The sequence below is a fragment of the Tupaia chinensis genome, unplaced genomic scaffold (assembly GCF_000334495.1).
Source record: "Tupaia chinensis unplaced genomic scaffold, TupChi_1.0 Scaffold000354_1, whole genome shotgun sequence".
In the NCBI taxonomy this organism is placed as follows: domain Eukaryota; kingdom Metazoa; phylum Chordata; class Mammalia; order Scandentia; family Tupaiidae; genus Tupaia; species Tupaia belangeri.
The window spans coordinates 5,208,188-5,224,202 of NW_006159849.1; the positions used below are offsets into that span (position 1 = coordinate 5,208,188).

At 41.6% G+C, this 16,015-nt stretch overlaps 1 protein-coding gene across 1 annotated transcript; it reads right to left on the reverse strand.

Moving 5' to 3' along the window:
- Positions 1 to 11,104: 11,104 nt before the first annotated feature.
- DMRT2 (doublesex and mab-3 related transcription factor 2) lies at positions 11,105 to 15,484 on the reverse strand. The gene is made up of 3 exons (XM_027773412.1): positions 15,308 to 15,484; positions 14,390 to 14,669; positions 11,105 to 12,241 (listed from the first exon to the last, which is right to left on the reverse strand). Exons 1-3 carry the CDS (start codon positions 15,482 to 15,484, stop codon positions 11,184 to 11,186), a joined length of 1,515 nt encoding a protein of 504 aa, XP_027629213.1. The 3' UTR covers positions 11,105 to 11,183.
- Between the last annotated feature and the right edge of the window lie 531 nt (positions 15,485 to 16,015).

The following is a 16,015-nucleotide window of genomic DNA, read 5'->3' on the forward strand; positions in this document are numbered from 1 at the left end:
TTGTACTCCATGCCACTAAGCCTCAAAGACAACATGATGGGAATAAAATCAACAGTTAGGGCATTTGTCCCTTTAGACATTTTTGAGAATTTCATTACTCAGAATGGGATTGTACATGATAAAAGCACAATGCTCTGGGACCAGCAGTTGGTGTAGTGGCTATGTTGCTGGATTCCCATGTAGTCGACTGCAGTTCGAGTCCTGGACCCGGTGGCTTAAACTCACACCGGGTACATGTGCATGCATGCCCAAGATCTCAAGAGAAGAATGGAGGAGAAGGGATTGCGGTGTGGCCATCTCCCCTGGGGGGTGATTTATCGCTTTCTGTCTCTCTCTCTCTGTATCTTTCTGGTGAGCACACATGCCCTGTAGCAAATAGCTCTAAAAACAAACAAACAAAAAACCACTGTTCTTATTCACGATTATGTTTTATTTAAGATCTTCAATGGATTGTTTCTTTGTGCCATCTTTTGCCACAGGGTGGGCACCACAATGCCCTCTTTGTGCCATCTTTAAATTAAAAGAATAGTTTGTGACAAGAGGACCTAAAACCTAGGCTCCTTCAAATACATACCACAATATTATTAACTAGCACCCTCATGCTATGCATTAGTTATAGCTTTACTCATCTGACATAACCACAACTTTGTACGCTTTGACCTATATCAACCCATCCCTCCCCATCCACCACCCCCGGTTACCACCATTCTATACTTTGTTCCTATGTATACCACATATAATAAAGATGTATGTGAGATGGCACCTATTGTAAGTTGCTGGACAACAGCAACCATTTCACTGTGTACAAACATATCAAAATATCATGCTGTACATCTTAAGTACACGCTATTTTTAAGGTAAAAATAAAATTAAAATTAAAAAAAGGAACAAATTGGTGGGCCAGCAGGTGGCATGAAGGTTAAGGCACCTGGATCCCACATGACCTGCTGCAAATTTCGAGTTCTAAACCCGTTCCTTGAAAAACATGCCAGGTGCATGTGTGTACATGCCCAAAATCTCAAGAGAATAAGGGAAGACAAGGAATTGTGAGGTGACTATTCCCCTGGGGGTTATTTCTCTCTCTCTCTCCTTCTCTCTATCTTTCTATAGTGAGTGTACATGCCCTATATCAAAAAAAAAAAAAAGTGGTATGGTGGTGTGGGGGCTTTTTTAAGATTTATTTAATTTTATTACTATTATTAATTTTTAATTTGCTGTAGGGTACATGCACTCACCAGAAGGAGAGAGTGCAAGCTGCCAGGTCTGGGACTTAAAGCATAATCAGCCATGTGGAAGTCCAGAGCCTTAAGCTCCATATCATCTGCTGGCCCAGTAGTGTGATTTTCTAAACACTTTGGCTAGGAGAGAAAAAAGGAAAAAATCGTTCCTCTAATCCTTAACATGGGTAATTTGTCATAAGAAATTATCAGAGTTGAAGAAGATTCTTCTCTTTCAGTAGACATTTCTTGACACCATTTGTGTGGTAGGAACTGGAATATGAAGATAAATGAAGTAGTCTCTGCTTGCTAATTCAATCTCATGCCCAATGTGAGGTTTCCATCTTCGTTCCACATGAAGACCTCCAAATGCATCCTTTCAAAAGACAGACCAGTCCACTGATGGACAAGCCAACCTAAAAGATGGTCTTCCTTTTATTATCCTGTATCTCTTCTAAACTCTGATCATTTCTTCTAGAGATGCCTGAGGGACGTTAATTCTCTCTTCAAAATGACATTTCAAATATATGAAGACACTAATCAAACATTTTCCCTTAAGATAGTATTTCTCTAGTCCACAACCCAAATGTCTTCAGTTGTCTACAGTTAGACAGGACTTTCAGCTTTTTCACCATCCTCATCACCAACTCTATCAATATTCCCATTAAGAATACAGCTGGGCACAAATCCTGAGATATGATCTGATGGGGGCTGCACTATAGTTGGCATTCCCCTTGATCTGGATGTTCTATTTATGGAATCCAAGTTTGTTTTAGCAATCTCTCCTAGTTATAACTTATTCTTAGTTCCTTTTGAGCTTTGACTCCCTTATGAGTCCCAGATCATATTCACATAAGCTAACATCAAGTTAACTCTCCCTCAAAATATAGTTTCATAATTGAGTGGCAGTTGTATTTAAAATCCAAATATAAGATTTGCCCTTTGATTTATAGTCCCAGGGTAGCTCAATGTTACCATCAACAATAGTGGCCAGAATTCTCAGCTTAATGTCATCTACAGACTTGATAAGCACATCTTTTATGACTTTGTTTGCCATTCAGGATATGGTCCAGGCAAGTGGATCCATGAGCCATGAGACTAAAGACCTTCCTTGAAACTGATATTGATTTATTACTGTCTCTTGAAGACAGCCACAAATCCCCCTGACATCATTCTGATCCATGCCTTCCTAAATTGAGACATAATTTGTCTATGTCATTCCTCTGACAATCCTGTAGCAATTTTTATATCAAAAGAGGAAATGCAGGCTGGCAAAATAGCCTGGTGGTTAAGGGAGCTGGATCTCCCATTGCCAACCACAGTTCAAGTCCTAGCCTCAGCAGCTTGAAAAACATGCCAGGCACATGTACATGTTTGCCCAAAATCCTGACCAGGTAGAGCGATGAAGGATGAGACTGTGGCATAACCACTCCCCATTGGAAGGTGCATTCTCCCTTTACTTCTCTCTCTCTCTCGCAAGTAAAAAGAAATCCAAAAAGAAAAAAAGAATGCTAGTTGGACTTTATAGCTTTATAAGGTCTCAGGTAGCTTCCTATGATAATCTTTTATGATGACATTCCATGAGAACAATTTGGTGACGACTGACAGAAGAACACCCTGTGGAGCCATGCTACTTCTTAACATCAAACAATGTTTGATGTAAGAAAAATTATAGTAAACATCAGTAAAATTATACTTCAGTGCTTTAGTTCCATCTGGGGTAAATGAAATCTCTCCTCCAATTTTCTCTTATATGTATTAAGTTGTCAGGAAAGTCATGATCCATTTCAGCATAGAAAAATATATCATGGGCACCAGCAGGTGGCATAGTGGCTAAGGCACTTGACACTCCCACATGGCCAACCACAGTTTGAGTCCCAGACTTGGTGGCTTGCTTTCTCACTTTCCTGCTCTCCTCTCTCTATGTCTTTCTCTCGTCTAATTAAAATATGTGAATGAATAAATAAAATTAAATAAATAATTCTTTAAAATATACATATATCATGACTTTCCTGATGACCTAATATATCTACAGATTTGATAAACACATAATTTTTAGTCTTCTTAGCACACATGAAGTAATCATACCATTCCCCATGCCCAGCTTGTATCTTTAGCAGCGACATAAACTCTGATCATAGTCATCAAATCCAAATGTATCTGAACTCATAATTAAGGTGAAGTCAAAACAAACAAAAAAATAATAACAAACTACATGTTAAATAAAGATAGAAGAAGAGTAAGTTGCCTTACTGGCAAGGTTTTGGGGGTTTTGTTTGTTTGTGTTTTTGTTGTTGTTTTGGTTTTTGTTTCCTTGAGAGGTTTTTGCTATAGGACGCATGAGCTCGCCAGAAAGACAGAGACAGAAAGCAAGAAATCACCCGCCCCCCCCAGGGGGAGATGGCCATGCCACAATCTCTTCTCCTCTTGGGATCTTGGGCATGCATGCACATGCGCCCAGTGTGAGTTTAAGCCACTGGGTCAAGGATTCGAACTGTAGTCGATTACATGGGAGTCCGGCAACATAGCCATTACGCCAACTGCTGGTCACCCCGACTGGTAAGTTTGAGATAGGAAAAGAGGCATGAGTAGTTCTTCCCACCAATTTGCCAATTTGCATACAGAGAATACAGACTCTCAGACATTCCCCTACACAGGAGAGGCAAGGAACACCAGTATTGACGGTGGCTAAGTGAGTAGTCTGCAATTCTAGGGTTTAGAATTAGGAAGCCCCGGGACCAGCAGTTAGCGTAATGGCTATGTCGCTGGACTCCCATGTAGTCGACCGTGGTTCGCGTCCGGATCCGGTGGCTTAAAACTCACGCTGGGCGCATGTGCGTGCGTGCGTGCCCAAGATCCCGAGAGGAGAATGGAGGAGAAGGGATTGTGGCGTGACCATCCCCCCTGGGGGGTGATTTCTCACTTTCTGTCTCTGTCTCTGTCTCTGTCTCTCTCTCTCTCTCTCTCTCTCTCTGTCTGGTGAGCGCATGCGCCCTATCACAAAAACCTCTCAAAAAACAAAAAACAAACAAAAAAAGAACTAGGAAGTCCCTTTGCTTCTGGAAATGTTACATTCTACAATGTAATAGTAATCAGTAATAAAGGTAGAAAAGAATGAGAATATTCTAATCTCGAAATGCCGACTCCTTTGTTTTACTTCTTGACTGATTCAGAACCTCAGGCATGGAGTGGAGGTGCTGGTTTTCAGGTTCATTAAACATCTACATATACTATACATATACTCAGGGGGGAGTTCCCCAGCAGAGGTTGCCTGCTGGAGGAGTCCCATGATAAGGTGGCAATCGTTCCTCTGTAGCAGCCCTGCTCACCTCAGTTATATGCTGGAAGAAGGCCAGGGAAAGTATGTCCTTGGCATGAATCCACAGTGGATGCAAAGGTGTGTCAGCAGAGCAATCCATCAGCTGTGCTTCTCCAAGAGGTACACTTTCTCATTCTTTAGCTCAGTTGGTCTCACAACACCATGAGATTGGTATGTGTGCTTGTGAGTGTGCATACGCATGTGTGTAAACTTAATGAAGGTAGAGTATGCAAATGTCTCTACATATAGATGTAGTCATACAAGTAAAATTATTCACATATAATACACGACAAACATTATATATAAATATTAAATGTACTTAACAATTACATACAAAATATTTAGAGATAGATTATACAAAGTCCTGCTAGGTATTAGAAAAATCCTCAAATGTATGTACACACAAAGATGTAGATTCAACTCTTGATACGTTGATTTTAAATTTCTATAGAATTTTTATGAGAAAGGTAAGTGATAATAAATATGACTGTACTCTGTATACGGACAGGCCCTCCATGCATTTAATTCTTTTTTTTTCTTTTTCTTTTTTTGGAGAGGTTTTTGCTATAGGGCGCGTGCACTCACCAGAAAGACAGAGAGAGACAGAGAGATAGAAAGCGAGAAATCACCCCTCCCCCAGGAGAGATGACCATGCCGCAATCCCTTCTCCTTCATTCTCCTCTTGGGATCTTGGGGACGCATGCACATGCACCCAGCATGAGTTTTAAGCCACCGGGTCCAGGACACGAACCATGGTTGACTACATGGGAGTCCAGCGACATAGCCATTAGGCTAACTGCTGGTCCCCAGATTTAATTCTTATTATACCAGATGCCAACCTATTCCAAGGTATCTCTGTCCAGCAGGCTATGCCCTAAATACATTTTGACATAAGTCAGAAACCAAAAGAATTAAGAGCATGATAAATAAATGTTTGAAGTAATCATTACAATAAATATCATTGGATGTCACAGACCCAACTTTATATAATGTAGGACCAAGCCATCTCAAGAACTATTCTGTTTTTCTACACAAAAATGCATCATGATTTTTCTGACGACCCAATATTAGCCTTTCAAATTGGACCCTAGTTATAGAAACAACCCTAAAATTATAGATTTAGAATAGGAACAAAGAAAATTAATCCAAAGGTAATAAAGTCAGGTGGGTCAGTAAGAATTCTAGTCCCAGCTGAAAACCCAGCCTTGACACTAAATGATGTCTTTATTATTCTACAGGGAACTATGGATTCTCCTTATTTCTTCATCTTGACCTTCAGCCATTTCTTTGCTCTTTAGCACTACTGAGATTTTACAGAAGGAATTCCAGAAAGTTTCCTAATAGAAGTTACGGCTTTTCATTACACAATTAAACTTCTAAAGAGCAGATGATCTGGGACCAACAGATGACATGGAGGTTAAGGCAGCTGGATCCCACATGGCCAACTGCATGTTCAAACCTCAGACCCAGGTACTTGAAAAACATGCTGGGTGCATGTGTGTGCATGGCCAAAATCCCAAGAAGAGAATGGAAGAGAAGAGATTGCAGCATGGCCAGTTCCTCCACCCCAGGTGTGATTTCTCACCCCCTCCCCTGTCTCCAGTGAGTATAAGCACCCTGTAGCGAAGTGCACGTGACCTGATAATAAACTTTCTCAAACTCATTTTTAAAGATGTGCGACTGATATTGGAACATCTCAGGACAAGAGCAGGGTTAAGTAGAAATGCCCCGCATACTAGGAGAGAGCAGATAGCGTGAGAGGGATGGATACTTGAGTAAACTCAGTTCCTAATGACAGGAAGTAGATAAAAATACAAAGTGAGGACTGAGTGAAGAGAAGGGAGTATAAATATGCAAGTGTTAAAATTGAGGTTTTTGTTTTCTTTTGAGAGATTCTTGCTTTAGGGCACAAGTGCTTGCCAGAGAGACAGAGAGAGAGAAAGCAAGAAATCTCCTCCCCGGGGTAATGGCCACCCCACAATCCCTTCTCCTTCATTTTCCTCTCAGGATTTTGAACACACACGCACAGGTGCTGGGCATGATTTTCAAGCTGCCAGGTCCAGGACTTGAAACGTAGTCGGCCCTGGGAGAGTCCAGCCACCTTAACCACCATGTCACCTGCCAGTCCCCAAAACTGAGGTTTTAAGAAGATATTTGCACACTCATGCTCGAAGCAATATTCACAATAGTCAAAAGTTAGAAGCAACGTGTCTACTAACAGATAACTAGACAAACTAAGTGTTTGTGTGTGTGTGTGTGTGTGTGTGTGCAGTAGAATATTATTTATCCTTAAAAAGGATGGAAATTCTGACACATGGCATAACATAGATGAACCTTGAAGAAATTACACTAAATAAAATAAGCCAGTCTCAAAAAGACAAATTTTGTAAAATTCCACTTATATGATGTACTTAAAGTAGTCAAATTCATAGAATAGAAAGTAGAATGGCAGTTGCCAGGGGCTGTGAGGGGAAGGACTTATTGTTGAGGACAGAGTTCCAGTTTTATGACATGAAGAGTTATGCACATAGATGCAGCAATGCTTGCACATCGTGAATGTACTTAACTACCACTGATCTGTATACTTAGAAATGGCTAAGAGGGTAAATTTTAGGTTGCATGTATATTTTCATGATCAAAAATAAAAATATTTGTATTTTTAAGCAAATGAAAACAACTTCTAAGTGTCAGGAAAAAAGAGAAGGGAAGTAAGTGCTGCCTATTGTATGACTGCGCCTAGGTCTTGTCCTAATTCTGCCACCAAAAGGGTTAGAAGAAACAGAAATGGTTTTACAACTATTCATGAAATTTAAATTGTTCATGCTAGTAATAATATTACTGCGTTAGAACCCAAATCCACAGCAGATTGGAAATGGCATAAATATAATAGAAATTTTTCAGGTCAGCCCCATGGCCTACTGGTTAAGAAAGCTGGATTCCACATGGCCAACTGCAGTTTGAATCCCAGCCCTGGTGGGATTCAAAACATACTAGATACAAGTTCACGTATGCCCAAAATCCCCACAAGATGAAGAAAGGGAGGAGAAAGAGTTGTGGTGTGAGTGCACACTTCCACCCTGGAGGAAGTGCTTTCTCTCTCTCTCTCTGTCTCTCTGAAGATTGCATGGTCTCTTGGCAATTAAACGAAAAAAGTAATAGGAACTTTGTAAGCATTTGCTACTCAGAATATAGTCTGAGAGTATCTCAGAAATGGGCAATCTCAGCCCCTCCTGGACCTACACACTCAGAACCTGCACTTTAACAAATTCCCAAGTGACTTAACTATCCATTAAGGTTTGAAAAGCACTGTTTTAAACTTAAAAAAGAAAAAAAAAGGAATCATTTATTTAATTTTATTTAGTCATTCACTTATTTTAACTTGACCAGAGAGAAACACAGGGAGAGAGAGAGGGAAAGTGAGAAAGCAAGTCACCAGGTCCGGGTCTCAAACCACCGTTGGCCATCTGAGAGTGTCCAGCGCCTTAACCACCACACCACATAACATGCTGGTCCCCATACTGTTGTAAACTTTTGAGAACTGAGAATTGAGCAAAACATAGCACTTGGTCAGTTGAGATGGAAGGAAACATGTCATTAAAGTCACCTTACTGGATTATGAGCTAAACTGAGAAAAAGGTTCCTGTTTTCTTATTCTGTTGTCTTCAAAAATAATTAATGCCAAATCCACTTATTGTCTTCAACACAGAAAATGCTTAAATTGAAACACCAAGTTGATTAAATGTGTCAATGACATTTTTTGAAGATTCTATATAGTAGCTTTCATGGAAGTGAAATGATTGTTTAAAAGCAAAAAGTTAAGCTCCGTGCTCTTATTTAGTGGCTAAGGGTAGATTTGGTAGGTTTGAAATTCCAGAAACTCATCATTACAGCAGAACTAATGCATGGGATAGTAACAGAGTTGCCAGAGAAAGTAGTGACCCTCTTCAATGTTTGCGAACAATAAAATTCTGGTCACTAGTAATGTGAGAAAACCCATTAATACCCACAGCCAACTGGATTCACTTACTGGGATTAAAATGAGACACCAAAAAGAAAGAAAAGAAAGTTCCAATATGTTCATTGACTACAAGAGGAAAACATTTTTGATGAATATAAATATTCAAAATACAAAATGGAATAAGAAAGACAGAAAATCCATGTTTGGATTAAAATCTTTTCACTGGGATTTTTTAATGTGGCTTTTATTCTAATGTGTTTCACTTCTTACCTCTGAAGCAGTTTGATTCAATAAGTTTATACTTAATGCTCAACACAAAAAATAAGTTTCTGATAAAAAGATAAAAATTACTAACCTAAAAAGTAGAGCTGTCTAGGAAGGAAAACGATGTCTCTGACACCAAGGCACACTTGGCCAGAAAACACTTTTCCACTCACTGATCATCTTCAGTAGTTATTAACATCTCTGCCTGCTTTCATTTTCTTTTCCTTTGGCGAAGTTCCATCCCATCCACTCTGCCTTTTGCAATGTTAAAAGAAAGTAAATTGGACGCAACAAAATTAAGCATTATTTTACAAGTACAAACTGAAAATCGGCCTAGAGCTTGGCTTGTTTTTGAAACTAATGCTCATCTTAAACAACAATTCAGAGAGTCTCCTCAAATTTCATGAGCTCATCAGTGGCAAAATCATTTTTTAAAGTTTTTAAGAATAGGAAAGAAATTCTTTAAACCACTGAATTGCTTGGCATTTTCCACATGCCCACCTAGCACATTCCCAATGGGGCATGGTCACATCTCAATCCCTTTTCCTCAAATTGTCCACGCCCTAAGGATTTGGGACAGGTATGCACAGATGCCTACTAGGGCCAGGATTTAAACTATGGTCAGCCATATGGAATCTAGCCCCCTTAACCACCAGGCCATAGGACCAGCCCCCTCCATGGCAATCATTTAAAAAATAAAAAATTATTTATCTATTTATTTGTTGGGCTCAAACCACAGTCAGCCATGTGGAAATCTTGCACCTTAACCACCATGCCACCTACTGGCCCTATCTCCATGGCAACCTTTTTTTTTTTAATTATTATTATTATTACTTTGCTATAGGATATGTGCACTCACCAGAAGAGACAGAGAAAGGGAAAGTGAGAAAGCAAGCCACCAGGTCAGGGACTCAGCTACAGTTGGCCATGTGGGAGTCCTACGCCCTTACCACCATGCTACTTGCTGGGCTTGCCCCCTCACCCCATGGCAATCTTATAGTGAGACATTTGGTTTCTGTATTAAGATGACTAGGACATTTTAAAACTTGGTTTGAGGGTCCACAGGTAAGGCCTTAAGGGAAGATTTTGATATTGTCACAAATGTCCTACTCTCATTTCACCAGTCAAGTGGAACAACAGTTACCATTTTGTGGAGCAAAACAAGAAGGTGACAAAGGAACTTAAAACAGGAGAGGGAAGGTGTACAAATCCAGAAGCCACCCTCATCCTATGATAAACATCTGCAGGCTTCAGCAACCTTTGGTTGAAGCAATTTGACTAGTAAATATTTTTACCTCAGAAGAGAACTACCCTGAAAGCCTGAAACACTGGTGCAAATGTGGGAGGCATTCAGCTGAAACTCAGGGAACGGCTGGGAGTTCTGACTGGCTTGCTGTCACCAGTCCTTCACAAACGGCCGTGGAATGCAGAGTCAAGGTGGGGTCTGGGTACTGTAGTGGGCTGAACTAACTGTACCTTACAAGGGAACATGCTTTGTGGCCCCTAACAACCTAAAATCAGACTTCAAAGAAACCAAAAACATTCAAAGGATAGTTCCTTTCCTAAAAGGGAAGTTTAAGCTCTCCCTCCCCCATACCCTTACTGGTGAAAAGAAACTAGGATGCGGGAAGTTAAAAATAAATCTGTTCTTGGGGCCAGCAGCGGTGTGGTGGCCAAGGCACTGGACTCCCACATGGCTAACCATGGTTTGAGTCCTTCTCACGTCCCCTTTCTCTCTTTCTCTGTCTCTGTCTGGTCAAATTTTAAAATAATAATAAAGAAAGTAAAATAAATAATTCTTAGAAAAATAAATCTAGTACAAAATTCAAATAATATAAATGAAAACTTGCACTTGGTGTTCTTCCTAATTAACTCCATTTTGTCCAATTACATGAAATGAAGATTCTATAAACATACACACAATCCTATGTTCTCATTAAAGCTATTTTTGCATCAGTCATAAACAGCTCAATTTGTATACCCTCTAAAATGCAAACTTAAAGCACTATATGCATTCTCTTATAGCCCTCAGTGATCATTAAGAGCACTTGAAAATCCGTAGAATCATAAACAAAGAACCAGTTCACAGACACTAGCTTTTTCATCTAGACAGAGACAGCTATTTGCTTCAGCAAATACCAGGTCTTTTGGAAGACAGTGTCAATTTTATTGCTCTTTAAAATGCTATGTAAAGCATGGAACTTTGCAATTTGCACATTAAGCAATTACCATCTTTAATGTTAAATATATTTATGTGAAAAGAAAAAGTACATGCATACGAATATATAGAATTTTTATAAATCACCACCATTTACATTAGAAATTTCTTTATACAAACATCTTGGGTTTTTAAAAAAAAAAAATTAGGGAATGGCAAGAACCCTCTGAGACTGCAAAAAATCCAGGTTTCTGTTTAAGCAGCCTTTCACTGAGAGACGTGAGTGATGGCAGATGAAGGCCTCTTAAGAATAGACTCAACGGAAAATGACAGCGGTTCATTCGCTGACAGTTTTGTTCCAACTTGTTTGGCTACGAAAAGGTCTTTTGCACATCTATCTATTGTAAATGTGTACTTCTGGTTCTCCTTGACTAAACATTCTCTGTGTTTCTTAGGGGTCTCTTCAAAGGCCTCTTTGACAAATGGTGTTTTCAACTCAGGTCCTGAATTGTCATTAAGCGTCTGTTGGAGTAATGAGTGGAATGGATTATGTTTAAGTGGCAGAGGGTGCCTAGTGTTTTCTTTGCTGATCTTGGTTAAGATGTGTCCTTGAGCTGCCAGGGAGTCCGTGTCAACAATTGGTGAGAAATTCCGTCGGGGTGGGGAGAATGCAGACCTCTCAGGGACAGCCGGGTGACCCTGAAGGTCATTTCTAGAGGTCTGGACCTCAGGAGTGGGAGGCAGCACCAGAGAGCCTTCCAATTTCAGTGGCATCGGGTCGTGTTCTGCACCAAGTCCCTCATGGACTTGGGCTCCCTTTAAGTCCCAGCCCGTCCCAGGTTTCAGGGCTTGCACTGAGGTGGTAGCATTGAGCAGGCACTGCTGGTAAAGGAAGGTGTCACTAATGGGGCCACACTTGGGCCACACGAAAAATCGTGAGGACAAGGGATACTGTCTGTAAGTTGTGGCCACACTGACATTGGAAGAAATAAGTTCCATATTTCCAGACCCTGAATACTGCATGGTCAGATCAAGGCAGGTGGGTAAAAAGTTGCAGAAGTCCTTGCTTGGTGGTTCCCCTGGAGTGGGGCTGTAGGCATTTTTGTAGGCATTGTATTCAGGACCAGGAACCATGCGGTTGGGCAGGAACAAGGCAGCAGCTTGGGAAGTTTCCAATATTTCCCTCTCTTTATATTCTCTCTCCAGCATTATGTTTTCCAACTCCTTATCGGCAAAGGCTCTTCTTTTCCTCATCCTGTCACTAACTGGGGGAGGCAGAGGTAAGGTTCCTCCTACATAAGTATCCACTGGAATGGGGCGGTAGCCTAAAACAAGCAAATATCATACATGAAAGAGAATAGCATCAGGGAAGAAAAATCTAGACATCGTGAAGGCAACTACAAATGGGAAGAATGATTTACAGTTCACTGTTATTTTTATACAGAAAGCAAAAGTATAGGTTCAACTTAAAAGAGTTGCCTTTGGGAGGAAGGTATCCATAGTATAACTCTTCGTTATTGTTGAGATTGTTCTCACAGGTTGGTTTGCTTGCTTGCTTGCTTGCTTGCTTTGACAGGTGGAATTTGCTGATTGAAATTTTACTATTCTTCCCAGACCTCTACACATTAAGAAACAAAGCTACTCATCTTACTTCAATCAAGGTTTTATTATTATCCACGTTATCTTTTTTTCATTATTAAAAAAGACATCTATACCTAGAGCTGACGTCACTTTTATTTTCTAAAGGTGGCTCACTCATTATGTACACATTGTTACAGGTGTAGAATAATCCAAGGAGAACTAGGGAAAAAGAGAAAGAAAGTTAAAGGAGATCAGTGAGGAGGAAAAGAGAAAAAGACTTATAAGGAGGCAGAGAAACACAGAGAATTGAAAAGAGCTGTGAACTAGTCAAACCCACTCTGCGGTGAATAATTTAACCAAGCCCTTTCTCCTGACAAACAAAACAAAACCCCCAAATGAGAAGGGAGTCCATGCTACGTTGAAAGTAACTAGTCTAAAACATTTTTCCCCAACCTCTAATCATGTTGGCCAGATACCAAAAACAGTTGAACAAGCAATCATTAGAATACAGACTGAGTCATTGCACATTTCATGAACAGGGACAAAGTCGAAAACATAGATTTGTATAACATAAATAGAATTCCTGGCAGCATAAAATACTTTGAGTGTTTCATCAGCCCCAAGCAGTCACCACTATCAAATTTGTTTGAAGGATCCATTGTGATACTTGTGTTTACACAGTGACAAACCCATCATACTCATTTGCAAATAAAATAATATAAAATTTGAAAATTAATGTTTCTATCCCTACAGTAAGTTTTTGCCAGGAAACTATTTACTTGAATTAACTATTCCATTTACTCCTCACGCTTCTCAAACGGCTTTGGCACAAGTTCAATTTATCAGTGTGGTCTCGATGTTATAAATCTGTTTACTCAGTTTGTAACCAAATTCATTTTTATTTTTAATTCGTGAGAAACCACTCTAAGGTCAGAAGTAGACAGCACAGACTGAGACATGAATGAACTTTAAAACCTATCCAGGACCAACCAAATTCAGAAGCTACAGAAGAAAAAAAAGAACTCAAATGTCTACTTTAAAATAATCAGTTTGAATTTCATAAAGCAGCAGTGATTAAGGCAAATATAAACGTCCCCTGTACCTAAGGTTAGGGTGAATTTAAAGAAAAATGGTGAAGCAGAGTCAATATATTATTTGGCAGGACAATAAATAAGTTCCATACCCACATGAGGATACATTGGAAAATTCTGAAGAAAAATGACTGTTTCCCCAGGCTTTAGAGAAAGTGAAAGTGAGGAAAGAGAGATTGAGAAACTTCACACCATCAAGGTCAACCTCCATTTCGCTTGCTTAATTTGAAACCTTTTTCAGACTCTAGAACCTCAACGGTCAAAAATTGTAAAATGAAGTGTGGAATAACAGCAATTAATACCCAGATAATCCATGCAGGAAAACGGTACATGGAAAAAAGTGGGATCTGAGGTTGAGTGCCGTCCAGACCAGAGGTCTTTATTGGTCAGGGGTAGCTCTTAAACGTGATTCACTCTGTCCACACAGCTGTGACTACAACTCAGAAAAGTGGGTGTATTTTTTTATTTTAAATCTTTCTTTCCTGCTAGGACATCTGCTAGGGAATCACTTGGCAGTGTATTTTTGCACATCCCTCAAACGGGGACAAATTCCACAAGTGTTCCACGTTAACCCAGTCACTATTCAACAGCCCACAAAATTACCAGTATTCATCAACTGATGGGGATGAAAACCGGACAGCTACGTGAGGTTCCTTTTCCCCATCTTGGTTTTCTTCTTGGTGGAAAACTTCCTAATAAAGAGTACCTTCCCCTCAGATGGCTCCTTCACAGGTTAGTAAATATGCAGGTGCCTGCACCACTAGGTTTAAAAGGTTAAGTGATAATTGGGAGTTGATTTACCTTCTAAAATGCTTTTGGCCAGCAAACTGGGTGCCCTGACTTGCCTCTGATACACGGTTTTGCGCTCAAAATTATTCTGTTTCCCGGAAAGCCCCTTCTTGTCCTGTAAACACAGAAAACATAATCCATAACACTCTGGAAGGAGCTGGGAGTGAAAGACAAGGGAGAAAGAAGGGATGTCAGCAAATCCTCCAGAAACTCTCCCCCCTCCCCATGAAAAATGATTCCAAATGAAATTTCTATCAGCATCCCTTAATCCGAGAGCAATGAGGACTCCTTCCTAAATCACCTACTGGTGAGCAGGGCCCCCGGCTTTCTCTAGCAGTCACCCCAGACTATCCCTACAGGAGACCTGCAGCAGAGGAGGGGGGACATCTCAAAGAGCAGTGAAATCAGTAGCCCAGAGACAGCAGGAGTCCGGCTTCTCAGATAGGACCTCGCGGAGGTCTGGTCCTGGGCCACTTAACGCTAAGGCCAAAGGTGCCCAGGGCTGGCCAGTGCCGGAGCAGCAACGGGGACCTGTTTCTCCGCAGTAGTTGGGCCAGATGGAATGCTAGGGGATGAGGGGAACATATGAGGGTCTCCCTGGTTCTCCGCAAACTCCAGATTGTTCCCTGGACTCCACCGGCGCAGGAAGGGAACAGAACCCTTGCCGATAGCACTCTCACCCCCCTGCCAGTGTGTGACAACAAGGCCCTACCACGCCTGCGTCCCACCAGCTGGCAGTGGGGAACACTGGACCCGCGAGGACTGAGGCCCAAAGCCGGAGGTGGCTGAGCCGAAAAGCAGGGCCACCTGGACGAAAAGTGCGCTCTCCCCGCCCGCCCGACGCTTTCTGCTGCGGTCACTGCCTTTGGCGCCTATGGGGACCCACTCTCCAGCCCCTCTCGGTCAAAATGTGGAGTAATCCTCCCTTACCCTGAATCTGGACGGAGGCTCTGCGACGCTTGCCTCCCTCCGTTCTGAGCTCTCGGAGTGCAGAAAAGCAGGGTAATAAATACCAACTCCAGAGCCTCTCGTAAAGAGAACCTTCACTCTCCCAACTGGAGCCTCGCGGTGGATAAGACAGGGGTCCTTCCAGGGGTTCTCCCCCATTTTAAGTAAAGTAGCTCCGGGTTGCATGAGCTCGGGCTACGGGCATCTAACTCCCTCTTTATTTTCTGCCTCTTCTGTAAAAGGGGCAGCACGTTCTGCCTATTTCAAGCGACCTGTGACAACCCAAGGACTGCGTGTTCTGAGTGCAATGCCGTCCTCTCGCCATCCCCGACACGATCAGGTGCAGGGAATAAACCGCATGCTGGACGCCTGCGCTAGATCGATTACTCTTCCCCCGCCCCCACCACCACCACCATCTTTAAAACACAGGAAATAGAAATAAAAATACTTTATCATCATCCCCAGTGGGCCTAATCCAAGTCCTCTCGGCCTGCTTTTTAACATAAAAACTTTCCTGCTAAGTTCCTGAGCGACGTCCAATGCCCACGCTTCCTCCCTAGCCTGCAGCCGGCGTGGGCAGAGAAGCGCCCTGAACCTCCCTTCCGAGGAAACGCCACGCTGCCCAAGGCCGCCGGCACCGCAGTGTGGCCGGCCGCCGCCGTTCTCCGACCCCCCGCCCCCGGGCGGGGC